Source organism: Phalacrocorax aristotelis, chromosome 25 (genome assembly GCF_949628215.1).
Source record: "Phalacrocorax aristotelis chromosome 25, bGulAri2.1, whole genome shotgun sequence".
NCBI classification, from domain to species: domain Eukaryota; kingdom Metazoa; phylum Chordata; class Aves; order Suliformes; family Phalacrocoracidae; genus Phalacrocorax; species Phalacrocorax aristotelis.
This window is the reverse complement of record NC_134300.1, coordinates 1,682,455-1,702,635: the sequence shown is the minus strand read 5'-3', so window position 1 is coordinate 1,702,635 and position 20,181 is coordinate 1,682,455. Positions and strand designations below refer to the sequence as shown.

The 20,181-nt window shown below is 66.1% G+C and overlaps 2 protein-coding genes across 5 annotated transcripts; both read right to left on the bottom strand.

Annotated features, from left to right (window-relative positions):
* Window positions 1-365: 365 nt before the first annotated feature.
* INSRR (insulin receptor related receptor) lies at window positions 366-12,692 on the bottom strand. Its single transcript, XM_075075102.1, is given in 24 exon segments — window positions 366-891; window positions 1,055-1,189; window positions 1,264-1,393; window positions 1,480-1,639; window positions 1,757-1,867; window positions 1,950-2,179; window positions 2,585-2,655; window positions 2,796-2,904; window positions 4,562-4,682; window positions 4,684-4,728; window positions 5,625-5,761; window positions 5,901-6,166; window positions 6,275-6,316; window positions 6,421-6,610; window positions 6,721-6,888; window positions 6,967-7,205; window positions 7,354-7,396; window positions 7,399-7,479; window positions 7,549-7,763; window positions 7,853-7,997; window positions 8,143-8,285; window positions 8,382-8,694; window positions 9,943-10,494; window positions 12,508-12,692. Coding segments are annotated over 24 exon segments (4,005 nt in total). The 5' UTR covers window positions 12,602-12,692; the 3' UTR covers window positions 366-626.
* A 488-nt stretch (window positions 12,693-13,180) lies between these two features.
* LOC142048349 (death-associated protein kinase 2-like) lies at window positions 13,181-20,139 on the bottom strand. 4 transcript variants are annotated; one of them, XM_075075119.1, is made up of 14 exons: window positions 19,314-20,139; window positions 17,892-18,023; window positions 17,634-17,704; window positions 17,003-17,106; window positions 16,656-16,877; window positions 16,422-16,560; window positions 16,108-16,237; window positions 15,905-15,953; window positions 15,751-15,777; window positions 15,472-15,624; window positions 14,195-14,240; window positions 14,015-14,104; window positions 13,728-13,811; window positions 13,181-13,514 (listed from the first exon to the last, which is right to left on the bottom strand). In XM_075075119.1, exons 3-14 carry the CDS (start codon window positions 17,700-17,702, stop codon window positions 13,416-13,418), a joined length of 1,212 nt encoding a protein of 403 aa, XP_074931220.1. In that variant the 5' UTR covers window positions 17,703-17,704; window positions 17,892-18,023; window positions 19,314-20,139; the 3' UTR covers window positions 13,181-13,415. The 4 variants fall into 4 exon arrangements, with proteins under 4 accessions (XP_074931220.1, XP_074931222.1, XP_074931221.1 ...); XM_075075121.1 differs by having other exon boundaries at window positions 13,181-13,496; XM_075075120.1 differs by lacking the exon at window positions 17,892-18,023.
* Window positions 20,140-20,181: the final 42 nt, after the last annotated feature.

Sequence of the window (20,181 nt, the reverse complement as noted above, 5' to 3'; positions counted from 1 at the left end):
CTGTCCGTCCCCCCCTGACCCCCACAAACCAGGCACTTCCGCGGCCGAGTTTCTTTCCCCTTTATTCATGCTCATCCCGTGGCCACAGATTAGACAGCGAAGCCCCTTCCGCAGACCAGCACAGCCCCGACACTGGTCCCAGTGCTGGGGACTGGAGGGGGGCTTGAGGGTGCCCCCAGGCGTCTCCCGCTGCAGGGCTGCCCCGTGCCTCTGTTTCCCCATCTGTAAAAGGAGGGGGGGGGTTGCACTACTGACCTGTTTGCTGGGCAGCTGGGGAGCGGCGTCAGGCTGCTGGGGGGACCCCGAACCCCTCATCCCCGAGACCCCCATTTCCCCCCCCAGCAAAAAGATATAAGAAAAGACTGGGGTGGTCTCCTCCCAACTGGCAGCCCCCCGCTCCCTTCCCCCCAACTTAGGGGACTCCAATTTATTCCCAGGGGAAATGCACCCCGTGGAGCATCCTCTCTTTGCCTGCCACCCCCTTCCCAAGGCACCTGCTCCTCGGCCAGGCCCTTGGAAGCAATAAATAATGCGGGGCGGGGGGGTCCCGGTGGTGGGGGGCTGGCTGGAGGAGGGTGAGGGGGTGCAGAGTCCGGCACGGGTCCGAGGATGCTCTGGGATCAGAGTCAGGCCGTCCCGTTGGGGAGGCGGCCGGGGCTGTGGTCCTTGCGGTCAGGCAGGGGGGACGCGGGGGGCTCGTCCTCCCCGGGGGACTGATCCGTCTCGGCGTCGGAGGGTTCGCCCGAGCCGCGCCGGCGGTTCTCGGGGCTGTAGAAGAAGGAGAGGGTGCGGAAAGCGGGCGCCATGTGGTCCTTGATGCTTTCCAGGAGCTGGATGAAGGAGGGGCGCTGGCGCGGGTTCTGCTGCCAGCACAGGCACATCAGCTCGTGGCTGCGGGAGAGAGGGCACCCGCTGGCTTTTGGGGGGTCCCAGCACCCCGTGGCCATCCCAACACAGCAGAGACCAGAGGCCAGGGTGATGGGCTTGGTGCCAGACACCCCCCACTCCCAACAGCAGGGTGGGGATCCAGAGGGGGTTTCCTCCCACCACTCACAGTTTATCGGGGCAGTTTTCGGGCCGCTCCAGGACACCGTTGTCCATGACGAAGCGCAGAACCTGCTCGTTGGACATGCCCTGGTAGGGCTGCTCAGCCAACGTGGCGATCTCCCACAGCACCACGCCGAAGGACCTGCCGGCACGCCACCGCTCAGCTGGGGGGGCGTCCCCCAAATCCCCCCGGGGTTCCCCCACCCCAACACCTACCAGACGTCGGACTGCGTGTTGAAAATGCCATCCTTGAGGGCCTCGGGGGACATCCAGCGGACGGGGAGCAGCCCCTTGCCCCCTTTCCGATAATAATCTGTCTCATAGATATCCCGGGTCATGCCGAAGTCTGGTGGAGGAGGAAGAGGAGGAGGAACGTGTGAGCGCCAGGAGACGCGGGGCTGGCAGCGAGCCTGCCCGCCGCTGCCCACCCACCTCCAATCTTGACGGTGAAGTCCTCGGACACCATGCAGTTGCGGGCGGCCAGGTCACGGTGCACGAACTTGTTGGCGTTGAGGTACGCCATGCCGTCGGCGATCTCCCCCGCCATCTGGATCATGTCCTTGAGCGACGGCGGCGGCAGCCCAGGGTTGTTCTGTACCATGCACAGAGAGTCGGGGCTGGGGGGCACACAACAGGACCCCCCCCCCCCAGGAGCAAGGTGGGTGCTCCTTCGCCCGTGGGGCCCTGCGGCATGCGGCCAGCCCCTCACCTCAGCATCAGGCCTGAGCGAGCGCAGGTAGCTCTTCAGATCCCCGCGTGTCATCAGCTCCATGATTACCAAAGCTGGCTGGCCCTGGGACACGACACCGAGCAGACGGACCTGGGGGGACAAATGGGGTGGCACATGAGCAGCCAGACCCCCCCCGCCATGTCCCCTCCCTCCCGTCCGGCTGCCCACCTACCACGTGGTGGCACTTGAAGGCTTTCATGACGGAGGCCTCGTTGAGGAACTCAATGCGCTCCCGCATGGTGGCCAACTCGTTGACTGTCTTCAGGGCCACCTTGGTCTCCTCGCCCTCGGTGGCCAGCCCCAGAGCCAGTCCCTCGTACACCATCCCGAAGGAGCCCTGCCCCAGCTCCCGGATCACCGTGATCTTCTCCCGGGACACCTCCCACTCATCGGGGATGTACACTGTGGGGGGATCACCCCGTCACTGTCACCATCACCATTAACATCCCTGTCACCATCCCCATCACCACCCTATCCCAGCCCAGCCCCATCCCAACCCTGTCTCCTGCCCCATCTCCATCTCCATCCCGTCTCCATCACATCCCCATCTCCATCACATCCCCATCCCCTCCCCACCCCATCCCATCTCCATCCCATCCCCATCCCCATCCCATCCCCATCCCAATCTCCATCCCATCTCCATCCCATCTCCATCCCCTCCCCACCCCCATCCCATCTCCATCTCATCCCCATCCCCATCCCCATCCCCATCCCCATCTCCATCCCATCCCAGCCCCGCCGGCACAGCCCTGCCCAGGGAAGGGGGCAGCAGACCCCACGGGGAGGCCCCTGCCCATCCCTACATACTGTCCGAGGCACTGAAATACTCAGGGTTGACGGAGGCGTAGAGCGTCCCACTGGGGTACCCGTCGTTGCTCCTGTGGGGGGTGGGCATCCCTCAGCGGCCGGGGGGCACGACACTGCCTCCCCCCAGCCCTTCCCCAGCCCTGGCTCGCCGGGACCAGGCCCCAGCCCAGTCCTGGGGGTGTGGGGCAGGGGGAGGGGGAGGTATCTCTACCTCTTCTTGTTGTAGAAGAAGACGAAGATGGCGAGGCAGGAGATGAGCACCATGAGGACCACGGGCGTGACCGTGAGCAGGACGTAGAAGCTGCCAGATTCCTCCTCGGCTGCCGGGAGCAGGCGGCTGTGAGCCGGGGCCCAGGCACTCACCCGCCCCACGCATTGCAGGGACACTTGTCCCACCAGAGAGGGGGAGCCCCCAGCTCCCCAGACCAGCAGCACCCACTGATCCTTGGGTGCTCCCATCCCAGAGCATCCCCAAACCCTTAGATCTCCCAATCCATGCGCATCCGCTGATCCACCAGTGTCCTGGTTCAGGAGCACCCCCTGATCCCCCAGCTCCACAGTCCAGCAGCTTCCCTCATCTTCAGCATCCCAGTCCAAGAGCACCCCCTGATCCCCAGTGTCCCAGTCCAGGAGCACCCCCTGATCCTCAGCATCCCAGTCCAAGAGCACCCCCTGATCCTCAGCATCCCAGCCCAGGAGCATCCCCTGATCCCCAGTGTCCCAGTCCAGGAGCACCCCCTGATCCCCAGTGTCCCAGTCCAAGAGCACCCCCTGATCCCTGGTGTCCCGGTCCAGAGCACCCCCTGATCCCCAGTGTCCCAGTCCCAAGAGCACCCCCTGATCCCTGGTGTCCCAGTCCAGGAGCACCCCCTGATCCTCAGCATCCCAGTCCAAGAGCACCCCCTGATCCCTGGTGTCCCGGTCCAGGAGCACCCCTGATCCTCAGCATCCCAGTCCAGGAGCATCCCCTGATCCCCAGTGTCCCAGTCCAGGAGCACCCCCTGATCCTCAGCATCCCAGTCCAGGAGCACCCCCTGATCCCTGGTGTCCCAGTCCAGGAGCACCCCCTGATCCTCAGCATCCCGGTCCAGGAGCACCCCCTGATCCCCAGTGTCCCAGTCCAGGAGCACCCCCTGATCCTCAGCATCCCAGTCCAGGAGCACCCCCTGATCCCCAGTGTCCCAGTCCAAGAGCACCCCCTGATCCCTGGTGTCCCAGTCCAGGAGCACCCCTGATCCTCAGCATCCCAGTCCAGGAGCACCCCCTGATCCCTGGTGTCCCAGTCCAGGAGCACCCCCTGATCCTCAGCATCCCAGTCCAAGAGCACCCCCTGATCCTCAGCAATCCAGTCCAAGAGCACCCCCTGATCCCTGGTGTCCCAGTCCAGGAGCACCCCCTGATCCTCAGCATCCCAGTCCAGGAGCACCCCCTGATCCCTGGTGTCCCAGTCCAGGAGCACCCCCGATCCCTGGTGTCCCAGTCCAGGAGCACCCCCTGATCCCCAGTGTCCCAGTCCAGGAGCACCCCCGATCCCTGGTGTCCCAGTCCAGGAGCACCCCCTGATCCCCAGTGTCCCAGTCCAGGAGCACCCCCGATCCCTGGTGTCCCAGTCCAGGAGCACCCCCTGATCCCTGGTGTCCCAGTCCAGGAGCACCCCCGATCCCTGGTGTCCCAGTCCAGGAGCACCCCCTGATCCCCAGTGTCCCAGTCCAGGAGCACCCCCGATCCCTGGTGTCCCAGTCCAGGAGCACCCCCTGATCCCCAGTGTCCCAGTCCAGGAGCACCCCCGATCCCTGGTGTCCCAGTCCAGGAGCACCCCCTGATCCTCAGCATCCCAGCCCAGGAGCATCCCCCAATTCCCCAGTGCCCTGATCCAGCAGCACCCCCTGACCCCCAGCTCCCCCCAGCCCGCCCCTCCCTGCCTGCCCCGGAGCTGGGGACCCCGCTGGCGTGTCCCCCCCCGTCCCCCGCAGGTACCTGGCCCCAGGATGTAAAACTTGACGAGCCCCGTCCACGAGCCGTTGCCGGCCAGCGAGGTGGCCCGGACCTTGGCCGAGTAGTTTCCCGGCTGGAGCAGGGCCAGGTGGACGCCCCCCGTACTTGGAGTAGCGGTGGCGGGAGACGCAGACGACGGTGGTGACCTCCTGTGGGGGGCGATGGGGCGGGTGGAGAATGGGGGGGCTTCGTCCCCACCCCCACCCCCAGCCATGCGCAAGCCTTGGAGGAGGGGGATGGGATGGGATGGGAGGGGGGTGGGATGGACTGGGATGGGGATGGAGATGGAGATGGGATGGGGATGGGGATGGGATGGATTGGGATGGAGATGGGGATGGGGATGGGGATGGGGATGGGGATGGGGATGGGATGGGGATTGGGATGGGGAGAGGATGGGGATGGGGATGGGGATGGGATGGGGAGGGGGATGGGATGGATTGGGATGGAGATGGGGATGGGGATGGGGATGGGGATGGGGATGGGATGGGGATGGGGATGGGATGGGATGAGGATGAGGATATGGATGGGAATGGGGATGGGGATGGAGATGGGGATGGGATGGGGACGAGGATATGGATGGGGATGGGATGGGGATGGGGATGGGGATGGGGATGGGATGGGGATGGGATGGGATGGAGATGGGGATGGGGATGGGGATGGGGATGGGGATGGGATGGGGATGGGATGGGGACGGGGATGGGATGGGGACGGGGATATGGATGGGGATGGGGATGGAGATGGGGATGGGGATGGGATGGGGATGGGGATCGGATGGGAAGGGGATGGGGATGGGATGAGGATGAGGATATGGATGGGAATGGGGATGGGGACGGGGATGGGGATGGGATGGGGACGGGGATATGGATGGGGATGGGATGGGGATGGGATGGGGACGGGGACGGGGATATGGATGGGGATGGGATGGAGATGGGGATGGGGATGGGATGGAGATGGGATGAGGATGGGAATGAGGACAGGATGGATGCTGTTTCCCTGTAACCAGACCTGGCAGGGCCAGGCAGGGGGTGCCTCGGGGGGTCCTCACCTCGCTCTCACGGCTGTATTTGATCTCGTACTTGAGGATGAGCCCGTTGGGATTCCTGGGCTCTTCCCAGCGCAGCAGGACACTGTTCTTGCCGGCCGGCTCCCATGTGACGTTGCCGGGAATGTTATCAGCTTGCACTGGAGAAGGACACAGAGGGCGTCAACTCCTGGAGGCATCACCGGGACCCTGACCCACACCTGACCCATCGCCGGGACCCCAGAGCATCCCAGCATCGCCGAGGCAGGGTTTGGAAGGGGAGAGGCTGCCGGGACGTACGCTCAGGCATGGTCCTGGCGAAGACGAAGGTGGCGGCACTGCAGCCCACGGTGTGCGCGGCGTGGTTGCAGGCGTGGATGTCGATGCGGTACTCGGTGAAGTGCCGCAGCCGTGACAGCACCGCCCGGTCGCGCACCACCTTGTCCTCGAAGATCTGGAAGTCGCGTTTGGGATCACCGCCGGCGCGGCTCGGAGGTGGCGGCTCTGCCGAGGAGGCGTTGGCTGGGGATGTGACGGCCACCACGTCCCTGCGCCGCTTCGGGGTCCTGCGGGAGATGGGGACAGGAGGAGGTGGGGAGCGAGGATGGCTGGGTTGTCCTCCAAAATCAAGCAGGGGAGGGGAGACCCTCCATGCTTGTGTGGTCCCTGCTCACCTCTGCGGGTTCTTGTTGATGGATGTCACCTTCCAAGGTGGCCTGAGACAACAGGAGATCGGTTAAAGGATCTTCCACGAGCAGCCACCAGACCCCACACCCAGCCTGGGGAACCCCCTCGACAGGGGAACCCCCCCAGATGTCACCTGGGGATGATGATGGAGTTGTGGAGGAAGTTCTCAAACTTCTTCTGGAAGGACTCGGCTTCGCCCTCCATGTGGAGCTGCCCATCAGCGGGACGGCAGGGGCAGCACCGCTCCTCCGCGTCCTGCTCCACCTCGGGGCCGTCCCCGTCCCCAAAGCGGGTGTCCGCGCTGCTGGTGGGCAGCTTCAGACCTGCGGGCAGAGACGGGCAGGGCTCGCCGCGCCGCCGGAGCCCGGCTCGGTGGCAGCATCCCTGTGTCCTTGGTCACCGCCCCCGACCCGCCTGCGCTGCCTGCCCTCACCTTTGTGGCAGTAGTCGTTGACGTAGAGCTCCATGTCCTCGGCCAGCTGCTGCCACAGCACCAGGTAGTAGGTGATGTTGCCGTTGCGTTGCGTGGGTGGCTTCCAACGCACCACGATGTGGGAGGAGGAGTTGGACATGGAGATGACGTCCCGGGGCACTGTCGGGGCTGAGTGGACACAGGGATGTCAGTCTGTCTTTGTGGGGCCACCACGGGCATCCTCAGCCCCCCTCCCCAGCCCCTTACCCGCCGGCATGGTGCGGATGTAGACCACCTCGCTCTGCGCCCCGTAGTTACGCCCTTCTTCGGCGGTGGTGAGGGTGATGGCGCGGACGAAGATGGCGTATTGGGTCCAGGGGCGGAGGTTGAGCAGAGCCACCCCCGGCGCCTGCTCGTTGCTGAAGGGCAGCTCCACGTCCAGCACGTTCCAGCTCTGCGCCCCGCAGGCGTCCTGCCCCACGTACTCTGACACGTTCTGGAAGGGTCTGCCCCACACCAGGCATCGGGGTGGGTCCAGGACCCCCTCCCGGCCACACGACCCCTCCTGAGGTCCAGCAGCCCACGAGGACACCATGGGTTGGGGGTCCCCAAGCCCTCCACAATGGGGACAAGTGGGGGACAAGGACCACTTACGACTCCTTGTAGTAGACGATGAAGCTGAGGAGGTCCCGGTACTCGGGGGCCGGTACCGCTCCCACTTGAGGAAGATGCGGTCGGACTCGGTGACGTTGGAGATGAAGCGCAAGGTCTGGGTCTTGCCTGTGGAGGGGTGGCAGGGTTAGGGCAGGGGGTCGCGGCGCTGCCGGGTGTCCCCGTCCCCGTACTCACAGGACGCCCGGTCCCCGTTGGTGCGGGGGTTGATCTCCGCCTTGTTCTGCCGCCCCTTGGTGCCCGTCACCTCCTCCATGCGGTAGATCTCGGCCAGGCACAGCTTGGGGTTGAAGGCGAAGTACATCTTGCCCACGGGGATGGAGAGGACATGGTGGCTCCAGTCCCAGAGCTGCTGCAGGTTCTGGTTGTCCAGGACGTACAGGGTGTAATTCCTGTAGGAGGAGACGTGGATGGAGGCGGTGGGCACGGGCATCCCCAAAGCCACTTGTGTGTCCCCCCCACATCCACACCCCACCCTCACCCGTCCACCATGGAGTCGCCACGGATCAGCTTGAGGTTCTTGAAGAAGGACAAGGAGACGAGGGCAAAGGAGTGCTTGATCTTCAGGAAGCCCGTGATGGTCTCGATGAGCCCCAGGCTGCTCTGCAGCTCCGAGGCCAGGTTATCTGAGGATAACCCACGGGCATGAGCTCACGGAGGGGGGCACCCCCCCATTAATTCACCCTACAAGGGAAAAGCCCCCCCCCCGCCTCACCCCCCAGCAGCTCTCCCATCCAGGGTGAGTTGCAGGGGGCCGGATCCGGCACTCACAGCCCCGGCGGATGTTCACGATGAGGTTGCCCTCGACGAGGGTGCAGCCCCCCAACTCCTGCGCCGCCTGCGTCGAATCGATGGTCTTGGTGCCCACCTTGCACTCCTTGGGGCACAGCCCCTCGCACTTGTGGCAGAAGATGCTGCGGGCGGGAGGATGGCGACGGGACATGCGCCGGGCGCCGCGTTACCACTGTGCCCACGCCGGGGGGGCGCACCAGGGACACCCCCTCCCTCACCTGCTCTCGTTCCTGGTGTAGCCCGAGGGACACTCGGAGAGGCACTGCCGCTGGTGGATGACGAACTTGGAGGCGTCGCGGGGGTTGTCGGAGACCTTGCGGAGGCTGGCGCAGTATTCGGCGGTGACGCAGCGCCAGCCCTCGTACTCGTAGGTGCGGGGCGGGCAGGAGGGCAGGCAGTGCCCGTTGAAATGGAAGTGGCGGCAGGCGACGCAGGCTCGGTTGTCGCGGGGTCGCCCGCAGCCCCCCAAACACTCGGCGTGGCAGCACTCGCCCGCCGCCGTGCACGCCGAGCCCGCGCCGCACGGGCACACTGCGGGGAGAGAGCCGGCGCCGTGGGCGAGGAGAAGCCTCCGGGAGCAGGGGGTCTGGGGTTTGCTCGGGGGGGAGAGGGAAGAGGTGGGAAGGGCTGGGGGGGGGCTGCTGACACCCTCTGGCTCTGGGGGGGATGGAGGGATAGATGGAACGATGCAAGGATGGAGGGATGCATTGATGGAAGGAGGGATGCAGGGATGGAGGGATGGAATGAGGGATGCGGGGTTGCAGGAGTGGGTGGAAGGAGGGATGCAGGGATGAACGGAAGGATACAGGAATGGAGGGATGAAGGGATGAAAGGAAGGATACAGGAATGCAGGAATGGAGGGAAGGATGGAGGGGTGAAGGGATGAAAGGATGCAGGGAGGGATGTGGGGATGCAGGAATGGACGGAGGGAGGGATGGAAAGATGGAAGGAGGGATGGAGGTTTTCAGGAATGGAGGGAGGGATGGAAGGAGGGATGCGGGATGCAGGAACGGAGGGAAGGATGGAGGGATGCAGGGAGGGATGAGGGGATGCAGGAATGGATAGAGGGATGCAAGGATGAAGTGATGGAGGGATGCATGGTGGGATGAAGGGGTAGAGGGATGCAGGGATAAATGGCAGATGGATGGATGAAGGGATGGAAGGATGGAGGGAGGCAGGGACAGATGGAGGGATGCAGGGACAGATGGAGGGATGCAGGGACAGATGGAGGGATGGAGGAATGGCCAAATGGTGAGTGGACAGACAGAAAGGTGGGTTGATGGGTGGCTGCGTGACCAGGTGGATGGGTGGATGAAGGGCTGCGTGGATAGGTGCCAGGACGGACAGAGAGACGCTCAGCCCATGCTGAGCCCCAGCTGCCCAGTGCAGCCGGTGCTGGGGCAGTGGCTGAGGTTACACCCCCGATAAGGATCGGTGTTTATAGTACATATTTCATTACCAGGTCTCCTGTTTACAGCAAACGAGCCCAGGAGGGGCCCGTATTTACCTCGCCGCTGGGAAAACACAGCAGCCGGGAGCTGGTCTCTCCTCCGGAGGACGATACAGCGCGGATCCGGTTACCCCCACCACGCTGCCAGTGCGGCACGCTCCGCACAACGGGGGAGCAACAGCCATGTGCCGGGGCCTGCCGCCCCCCCTTACAGCTCCACTAGCCTTCCCCAGTGCCCTCCCAGTTTACCCCACAGCCTCCACGGCGCAAACCAGCACCATCCTGGCGAAGCAGCCGGTACAGCTGAGCCCCGCGCTGCCGGCACCCACCTTTCTGGCAGTAGCTGGATGTCCAGCAGCGATAATCCAGCTGCCCGTTGACGCTGGTCTGTGCACATGGCTTCTCCACGTCCAGGATGCCCGGGCAGACGTCGGCGCACTCTTCGGCCAACTTATTACCGACGATGTAGGTGTTGTCCACGGCGTCGGGCAGCAGCAGCCCCCAGTCGATGGTGGAGAGGTGGCAAAGCTCCTGGTTGCGCTCGATGCGGACCGAGCCGCGCAGGACATGGCCCAGGCTGTGCAGCCCCACGTCCCGCAGGTGCGGCATCTCGAAGATGACCAAGGCGTAGCTGAAGAAGAGGTTGGTGCCGCGGATGACAGAGAGGTTGGGGAAGAGATCCCGCAGGCTCTCCAGCCCGTAGACGCGGAAAAGGAGCAGGTACTCGGTGATCATGAGCAGGCGAGGGAAGCTGAGCCCCCGAAAGTCCTCGGCGCCCGTGGTGAACATCAGCAGGATCTGCAGGTTGCCCTCGATGATGGAGCAGTTCTCCAACTTCTGGAGCTGGGAGACGTCGTTGCGGATGTCCATGCTGCCACAGACTGGGGTGGCGAGAGGGGGACCCCGTGGGCCGCGGGGACAGGACAGTTGCCCCCCCTCATCACCACCCAGGGACCCCCTGTGTGCTGCACCCATTGCTGGGGCCACAGAGACCCTCAGGGGGGTTTAATATCCCAGCCCTGCCTGTCAAATGTGGCTGCAATTGGTTTGGATGGCCAGGGAGACGCGAGCGGCTCTGACAGGCAGCCGACGCGCCGCGGCTCTCCGGGGCACGACGTGTCCATCAGCGCGGTGAGCGGTGATGCTAACGAGGTCTGGCTTCCCCCGGCAGCCGTCTCGCCCCGTGTCACTGCCGGGAGCACGTCCCAGCCCTGCTGCCCACCCCGGGGGGGGGGGGGGTCCGGCTGAAAAGCAAGGGCCTTTCCCCCTTCCCTGAGCTGTGGGGCAGCTGTGGGGGGCTCACGGTGTTCCCCCCCCCCCACCTCCCGCTGCAGGCGTGTGGTTACCCAGCGGGCCGGCAGCTCCCATGGGGTCATTCCCATTAATTCCCCAGCATGGTGCCCAGGTGGCTAACGGGGCACGTGGGGCTACCACGGGCACCCAGGTGGCACAGCCCTGGCGGTGGGTTCGCCACACCAGGGTTTTTCCACCCAGATTCCCCCTAGAACCTGGGAGTATCGAGTATGACGAGCAGGAGCATCTGGGGGGAACATGGGGCCAAGCATCTCCTGCTTCCCGGTGCCGGTGGGGATGCAAGAACCGGGACGAGCAGGCGGCTTCCCACCGGCAGCATCCCCGGCCTGAAACCTGACGCCGAGTTATGGTGGAAAGAAGCCGCTGAGATCCCAGCGAGGGATTTACTGTAAACACCCAGAGTAAACATGGCCGGCTCGGCGCGTACCCTAAACAGGAGGCAACGCCGGCACCCTGGCTCAGCCGCCCGTGCCGCGGAGGCCCGCCGGCCGCCACATGGCATGGTCCGGGTCCCGGCGGGGGTCCGGGTGCGTGGTTTGCCCCTCGCCTGTTCGCAGCCAGCCTGGGCCCGCGGCGGGTGGCTGTACCCTTGCGTACGCGTGCCCGGCGGCAGTTTTCCCCTCCGTGTCACTCATTAACCGCGCGCACCGGCGGCAGCAGGATCACGCCTGCCCCTCGCCCCCAGCCCCGCACTGGGGCTCGGCCGTTTGCGGGGGCTGGTGCTGGCTGGGGGGGAGCCCTGGGACCCCTGTCCCCGCCCCGGTGAGGACACAAGGGTCCCCTCACCCTCCTGCGGTGGGACTGGCCGTGGGTGCAGCACCGGCACGGCGGGTTACAGCACCCGCTGCCACCACCCCCCCTCCCTGACCTTGGCAAAGTCACCCCGTCCCTCAACCGTGCGAGGGGACAGGGGTCCCCCGTGACCCTGGGGGGACAGAGAGGGCACAGGGGTCCCTGGTGGGGGGAGGCACAGCGAGGCTTCACACCCCTCCTCCTCCATCGCTCCCACACCACCCCCCCCCCAGCACACTGCCTCGGTGCTCAGGGAAACTGAGGCACGGGGCGGCGGGGAGAGGGCAAGGCAGGACAGACCGACAGACCCTGAACGCAGCCCCTCTGGAGCCCAGACATCCCCCGCCACAGCCATGAGAGCTGCACCCCCTCCCCGCCGAGCCGCCCCCTCCCCAGTCGTTTTCCACCCCAGCAGCAGCGCTGGGAGCAGCGGCGATTTTCCGCCCAGCTACAATTTTCCACCATCCCGGCTCCTGGTGGGGCCAAGCGATCGATGCCCCCGGCTCCGGCCGAGCCCCCCGCCACGCTCCCTTCTTCCCATCCCAGCAGTGGGGGGGGGTGTGTGTCCCCCTCTGCCCCTCCTGCCCTGCATGGGGGGGTCGCAGCGTATGGGGGTACTGCTGTGAGGGGAAACTGAGGCAGGGAGCAGAGCTTTGCCTCAGGGTGCAGCTCTTGCAGACCCCCGAGCATGGGCACTGCCATGCAGCCCCCCCCCCCCCTCCAGAACTTCCCCCCCCAAGAAAACACCCCCCTACCCCGCTCCCAGCCACCCCCTTCCAGGCACTTACTTTCAGAGGGGGCCCACACGGGGGGCAGCAGGAGGGGACCGAGGACCAGCAGCATCACCCCCAGCCGCAAAGCACCCAGCACCCTCGTCCCCATCCCCGAGTGGGACCCCCGGGGTTCCGTCCCCGTCCCGCCTCGGGCGCTGCTGCACCGTGTCCGGCCTCACACGCCGTGTCTGGCCGGCACTCGCCGCCGGCACCCGCGGCACGCCGGGATAGGGGTGGCCCCCGTGGCCTTCGCCCGGACCCTGCGGCCCCTTCACTTTTGTTTTTGGCTGCCGCACACAAAATATTTAGCCTGACAACTGTCAGGGCCAAGGCCAGGGCTTGTTTGGGAAATAGAGAGGGGGGAAAACAGGGCGGCCCCCACCGCCCGTGCCGGAGCGGGCTGGGAAGGAAGGGCTGCCTCCTGCCTCAGTTTCCCCAGCTGGAGCAGGAGGATCCAGGTTGCTCTGGCGTGGGGATGCCGGGCAAGCAGCTGAGCACCAACGGAGACCCCCCGCACCGGAGCGGCACGGATGGGGGTGACTCAAGGGTCACCTTCTATCACAGGGTGCCAGGACCCCACATCGCCTGGGGTTCCCACGCCCTGGCAGCCCTGCAGCGAGGAGGAGGAGCGGGAGGAAGCTGCGGGCGGTGGGCACCAGCCGGTGCAGACGCAGGAGAAGGGGATGGATGAGGGGGAGACGTTTATTTCTCACACTAGGGACGAGCACGGGCAAAGGTCCCGGCCGTGGGGCAGCCCCGGCCCCGCTGCAGCAGAGACCTGGGGGGCAGCAGCAGGGGGCTGTTGCCCCAGTGACCCTCCAGCACCATGGAACTGGGAGCACTGGGGCCCAACAGTGCTTCTGCCCCCTGGGATGGGGAGATGGGGGGGATGGCCCCTCTCGGGGTGTCTTTTTTGGGGGCGGTCAGGAGCAGCTGCTTCTCCGCTGGCGCAGCAGCGTCACAGGGTGGCTGCCCTCCTCCTCCTGGTCACTCTCGCAGCAGCGCTGGGGGCACAGGGGGGGCTGGAGGACACAGCCAGGACCGCCCCCTCAAGGGAAAGGACCCCCCCCAAGGGGAGTACACCCCTCCCGAGGGAACAGGGCAGCCCAGGTGGGGACACCCCCATTGTACAGCCACTGCACAGACCTCCCCCTCCATTTGGGGGGCCATGCCCCCCAAATCCCCTCTCCCCAGCCCTTGGCAGAGGGGGGGTCTGGGGGCTCCTGGCCGCTCACCAGCTCCTCGTCCTCCTTCCGCAGGCTGCAGAGCCGCCGCATGCGGCAGAGCCGGTTGCAGGCGGACACCATGTTGTAGGAGAGCTGAGGGGGGCAGGAGGTTGGGGGTCCGAGGGGGGGTCGCTCCCCTCCTCTGCCCCCCTGGACACCACAGTCCCCCTCCTCACAGAACACCGAGATGCAGCCAGCCCCAGGATGGAGCACAGCCCGAGCTCCCTGGGGACGCCATGGGTGGTGGGACCCCGCTGCTGGGTGCCCCCCCACCCCAGGGCTGGGACCCCCTTCACCTTCCACTTCCTCCGAGCATTGAACTTGCGGAAGTTCTTCATGTTGATGGACGAACGGCTCCGGTTTGCCGCCTGCTTCCGGCTCAGGGGCTGCCAGGGACGAGGACACGGCGTTGTCACCATGCCCCCACCCTGCTCCCGGGGGTCCGGAGGCCACCTCCCCCCACCCATCCCTCTCACCTTGATCCAGGGATGGACCAGGCACTCGGTCGCTGTCATGCGGAGCCTGAAACACAGAGGGATGGGGCACAGAGGGGGTTGGGGGGGGGGTCCCGGTCCCACACATCCACATGGCGACAGGGATCGGATGGGGAGGGGATGGGGATGGGATGGGGATGGGGTTGGGGATGGGGGTGGGATGGGGATGGGATGGGATGGAGATGGGATGGGGGCGGGATGGGGATGGGATGGGGGTGGGATGGGGATGGGGATGGGATGGGATGGGGATGGGATGAGGCTGGGATGGGGATGGGATGGGGGTGGGGATGGGGATGGGGATGGGGATGGGATGGGGATGGGGATGGGGATGGGATGGGGGTGGGATGGGGATGGGATGGGGATGGGGATGGGGATGGGGATGGGGGTGGGATGGGGATGGGATGGGGATGGGGATGGGATAGGGTGGGATGGGGATGGGATGAGGCTGGGATGGGGATGGGATGGGGGTGGGGATGGGGATGGGGATGGGGGTGGGATGGGGATGGGATGGGATGGAGATGGGATGGGAATGGGGATGGGGATGTGATGAGGCTGGGATGGGGGTGGGATGGGGATGGGATGGGGGTGGGATGGGGATGGGGATGGGATGAGGCTGGGGTGGGATGGGGATGGGGATGGGATGGGATGGGGGTGGGATAGGGTGGGATGGGGATGGGATGAGGCTGGGATGGGGATGGGGATGGGATGGGGGTGGGGATGGGATGGGGGTGGGATGGGGATGGGATGGGATGGAGATGGGATGGGGGCGGGATGGGGATGGGGATGGGATGGGGATGGGGATGGGATGGGGGTGGGATGGGGGTGGGGATGGGATGGGGATGGGATGGGATGGGGGTGGGGATGGGGATGGGATGGGGATGGGGATGGGGATGGGGATGGGATGGGGATGGGATGGGATGGGGGTGGGGATGGGGATGGGGATGGGGATGGGGATGGGGATGGGATGGGGGTGGGATGGGATGGGGATGGGGATGGGGATGGGGATGGGATGGGGGTGGGATGGGATGGGGATGGGATGGGGAATGGGATGGGGGTGGGGATGGGGATGGGGGTGGGATGGGGGTGGGATGGGATGGGGATGGGGATGGGGAATGGGATGGGGGTGGGGATGGGGATGGGGGTGGGATGGGGGTGGGGATGGGGATGGGGATGGGGTGGGGGTTGGGGTGGGATGGGATGGAGACAGGGCTGGGATGGGGGTGGGATGGGGCTGGGATGGGGGTGGGGTGGGGACTCACTCTGGCTCCTTCACTAGCAGCTGCCGGATGAAGTCCTTGGCCATCTCGGAGGTCTGGCTGAAGCAATGCTCGTCGAACTCGTAGGCACCGGCCACGACGTTGGAGAGGGTCTCGGCGTCTGTCTCACCCTGGAAGGGGGACAAGCCGCTGAGCCTGCGGGGACACGACAGAGCCGCTCAGTGCCGGGACAGCACCGGCTCAGCCGCCCCAGCCCCCAGGTTCATGGTGTCTCCATGCCTCAGGTTCCCCCAGCCGCAGGGAGCATCGCCCCGTACTCACAGGATATAAGTGATGACCCCGATGCTCCTGAAAGGCAGAGGTGGAGGTCAGGTGCTGCCCTCCCCGGGGTCCCACCCATGCCCCGCAGCACCGGGGAGGGGGTCCATGCCCACCCCCCAGCTCAGCCCGTCGCCCCCAGGACCCCGCTCCTCACCACATGTCAGTCGCCGAACTCAGCGGCTCATAGTTGATCACTTCGGGAGCTGGGGGTGAACACAAAGCCAGGAGGGTGACATTAGAGGGGACAGCATCATCCCGGCCACCTCCCTCCCTGCATGCCCGGGGGGTCCTTGTCCCCACCCCAGGGGTCCCTTCGCCATGCAGGGACCTCCCCCCAGGGACCCGCCAGCCCCGTACCGATGTACTGCGGGGTCCCACAGAGGCTCTTGAAGGTGACGCCGTCCTCCAGGCACTGGGCCAGCCCGAAGTCGATGATCTTGATCCGGGGTTTGGGGACGTTCTTCTCCTGCAGCATGATGTTCTCGGGCTGCAGGGACAAGGCCGGGCAAGGCGGCGTGACGGGGGGTGACGGGCATCTTCCCGGGATGCTCTCTCTTCCCAGCATCCCGGGAAGCCGGGCAGGATGCGGCCAGGGTTCTGGAGATGCCTGACGGGGGGGATGCAGCCCCTGGGTCCCCCGAGGGGTGAGGATGGGGGGTCCCCAGAGGCACCTTGAGGTCGAAGTGGGCGATGCGGCGAGCGTGCAGGTACTCGACCCCGCGCAGGATCTGTTCCAGGAACTCAATGGCCTCCTCCTCCGACAGCATCTCCTTCTCCGCGATGAAGTCGAAGAGCTCCCCGCCGTTGATCCTGCGCAGGACGAGGATGGGGTGAGCTCGGCGACCTCCAACACGCTGCAAAAAAGGGGGTTCTCCCCACCCCCACACCCCGGGACCCCCACTCACAGCTCCAGGATGAGCACTGTCTCGGCTCTGCTGGCGAAGAGGTCGTGGAGCCGCATGACGTTAGGGTGGTCGAGCTGCCGGAGGATGGCCACCTCCCGCTCCACCTGCGCCTGCTCCAGCCCCAGGCGGCTGCCCCGGCATCGCCGCATCTTCACGAATTTGGCGGCGTAGAAGGTGCCGGTGCTTCGCTCCCGGCATCGCTTCACCACGCCGAAGTGCCCGCTGCGGTGAGAAGCCGGGCTGGGGCACAGCCAGGCTGCCCCGAACACCGCGGCGGGGAGAACCCGGGCGTGCGGCTGCCTCCGGGGACCCCGAGCGGGCAGGATCCCTGCCTGCAACCCTCTCACCTGCCCAGCTTCTCCAGCAGCTCGTACAGGTCCTCCACGTTGCCCGGGCTGAGGGTGGCCACCAGCCCCTCGCTCCCCGGAGCCCCCGCGGGGCCGGTTGGATCCTGCGGGGATGCACCAGGACCCGGCTCAGCCTCTTGCCTGGGGTATGATGATGTGCCGGACCTGCCCCCTGCAGGGACCCCCATCCCATGGAGAGCACCTCAAGCCCCCAGCATGCACTAGAGGGGATTCTCCAGTGGCTAATACCATGGCTGAGCTCGGGCCCTGGCCGATTCGCCCGCTTTGCACTAAAATCTGTGGCACATGGAAACTTGGAGACCTTCAGCCCTTGATCAGGGTGGGCAGGAGCTGCTCGGGGGGGTTGGAAATAGGGCAGGGGCAGGCAGGCAGTGGGGGTCACACCAGTCCCCCTGCCCCTTGTTGTACTGGGGAGGGTTGAGGGGTGCAAAATGTGGAGAAAAACATCGCTGGGTTGGGTTTTCTTTTTTAAATAAAGGGGGTTAACAGGGGAGAAAAACCATTTCCATGAGCTCCTCTCTGAGAGTCCCGCCTGGTTATCCCTCGCAGCCCCCAGGCAGGAGACCCCACACACACAGCCCCAGCTCTCAGCCCCTCGGCTGTGGCTCACCTGGGTGCTCTTAGGGGTGGCCCCCAGCCCCGCATCAGCCAGGACCCCAGCCCAGTCGCCCTCAGCCATCACTGCAAAGACAAGAAGGCACAGGGTGGGGGGATAGGGGCTTTGGGGGGCACAGCAGGGCCCCACGGAGGGGTCCGCTGGGCCAGTGCCCTGCCAGCACCCTGTGGTCCTGGCAGAGCCCCCCCCACTCATCACACTGATGGGCAGGGGGGGGCCAGCTCCCTTCCCCAGCAGCTCCAAGCCACAAACCAGCTTCCTTCAGCTGCCGGCTCACGTGGCAGCAGGCAAACACCAGGGCCCGACACCCTGTGCCTCAGTTTCCCCAGCTGTAAGACGGGGCTAGCAGTGCTGCAGCGGTCGGGGCAGCCGGGACCAGTGGCTCTGCAGGGACGTAGAGAAGGGGGGGACGCAGGCTTTAAGCCCTGGTCTTGGGGCCACCTCGATGCCCCCAGCGCTGCGCCCCTGGGAGCAGAAGGTTTCCAGGGCTGCGGGGTTCAAGGCCACCGGGAAAGGGAAAAGGATGGCGATATTGGTGAGAGGTGGGGTCCTTCCCGCAGGAAAAACCAGCTCGATAAGAGAGCACGAGACTCCGAGACGTTGATCCCCCTCCCAGCCGCCTGGCTCGGCTTTATCTCAGCAAAAAGGGTGGCGGGGCCGGATCCTGCACGGGCGCTCCGGCAGGATTTGCCCCTCGCAAAGCCGGGGTGCAGCTGATGTGAGGGGTTCGCTCCCCCCCTCTGCTCCTGGGGGGATTTGAGCCCCCCTAGGGACCGACCCACATCACGCTGGTCGCATGCAGTGTGCCGCCGTGTCCCCGGCCCCAGCTGCTGCACCGCTGTCTGCACCAAACGGGGGGCCGGGACCCCTCCAATCCCCCCACCATGGTCCTAAGGGACAGTGAGTGGTGACCAAACCTGGCCCCCCGCCTTCGCTCACCCCTGCTCCCAGCCCGGCTGTGCCCCCTTACCCTCCTGAGCCTTCCTCCACGCCCAGCCGCGCTCTCCCTCGCTCCCCGGCCAGCCAGGACCCACGGGGACGGTCCTGTGGCACCCCAGGTTTGTTGGGGGGCACCCAGCCAGGCACCGCTCACCCCCGGCGCCCCATGGAGCCGGCTGGTCCCCGGGTTGGTACGTGCATGGGGGCGGCCGTGGCTGGAGCCGAGCCACCATCCCCGGCATGTGACACGGCCGCGGGGTCCAACATGCCACCCAGGGTCACAGCACGTCCGTTTGTCCCCTGGGGACGGACACAAGCAGCCGATCTCCCCCCACCCCGCCCCATCCCTTGCCATACGGCCGCCTCCGGGCTGCCAAGCTGCTTTTGCAGGGGGGGGAAACTGAGGCACAGGCGGCCACGGGGCGAGCTCGTGGGAGCCAGGGCTGGTCCCGCAGGGGATGCACGCTGTCCCACGGCATCCCGCTGCCGGTCAGCCCTCCGCCGGGATAACCGGCTGCGTGCCGGGGCTGGGCTGGGCGGCCGCACCGGGCAAATGTCGCAGCACCGGCCGACGAGCCGGAAAATGAGCTCCCGAGGAAATGGCCTCGGAGGTGACGGCAGCCGCTCGCCGGCAGCCAAAAAACCCAAAAAAAACCCACCACAGGACCCCAAAAATCCCCAACACCCCTGCAGCAGGACAGACCCCGGCGTGCCGGGGGAGCCGGCACCCCTTACCTCCATGCGAGGGTCCAGGCCCCCAGCGCCACCGCGCACAGCTCCAGCCTTCCTCCAGCAAACCCCGGCAGTGCCAGGCTTTTCCTCGAAGTCCCGGCGTTTCCCAGGGAGCTGGGGCAGGATTTGGCCGTAGGCCGGCTGCGGTTCGGAAGCAAAACTCTTTGCAGTCTTCCTCCCAAGGTCTCTTGAGAAATCCCTCAACGCTGTTCCTGTGGCCAGCTGCGGAGAGGAGCTGGAAAGGGCCTTTTAGGGGCAATTCACAGAATTGCCAGCACTTCAGCTCCTTGAGGAGCGGCCAGGATCTGATGGGACGAGCCGTGGGTGGCCGGCGTCCCCCTCGCCGGCATCCCCCGGCCGCTCGGCACCCATAAGCGTAAGGATTGCAAACAGGAAACCTGGCTGACAGATAAAAATATTATACGGTGGCTGCTGCGGGGGGGAAGCGGAGCAGAGGGTGTGAAGGTAGCGGGGAGGGACGGGTTTCTTAAGGTGGAGAGAGCCGGTGCTGGCACCGCACCGTGAGCCGGGGGATGCTGGGGGGCTCCAGGCACCATCCCCACCCTGGGGCTTGCAAAGCCACCGCCCAGCGCATCCCCATCCCTGTCCCGGTGCGATGGATGAGCCGGTCCCAGCCCTAATCCCTAATCCCTGCAACCCCTGGAGTGCAGCTGGGCTGGCAGCGCTCTCGCCGCAGAGCCGGCCGGCGCCTGGCACCGCCGGGAGGGAGAGCTGCGGCTGGCACTCACAGCGGAGCTGGTGGCGCTGGCGGCTCGGCGTTTCCCAGCCGGGCTCACCCCGCTGGCCGTGCCAGTGCTCCCAGCATGTCCCGGCTCCGGCGGCCGCTGGGGAGAAGGACACACAGCCGGAG

Coding starts and splice junctions, on each gene's coding strand:
- LOC142048349 (XM_075075119.1), bottom strand. CDS start 17,702: ATGGCTGAGGGCGACTGGGCTGGGGTCCTGGCTGATGCGGGGCTGGGG. Junction 17,107..17,633: donor CCACCCCTAAGAGCACCCAG/GTGAGCCACAGC, acceptor GCATCCCCGCAG/GATCCAACCGGCCCCGCGGG. Junction 15,778..15,904: donor AGTTCGGCGACTGACATGTG/GTGAGGAGCGGG, acceptor TCTGCCTTTCAG/GAGCATCGGGGTCATCACTT.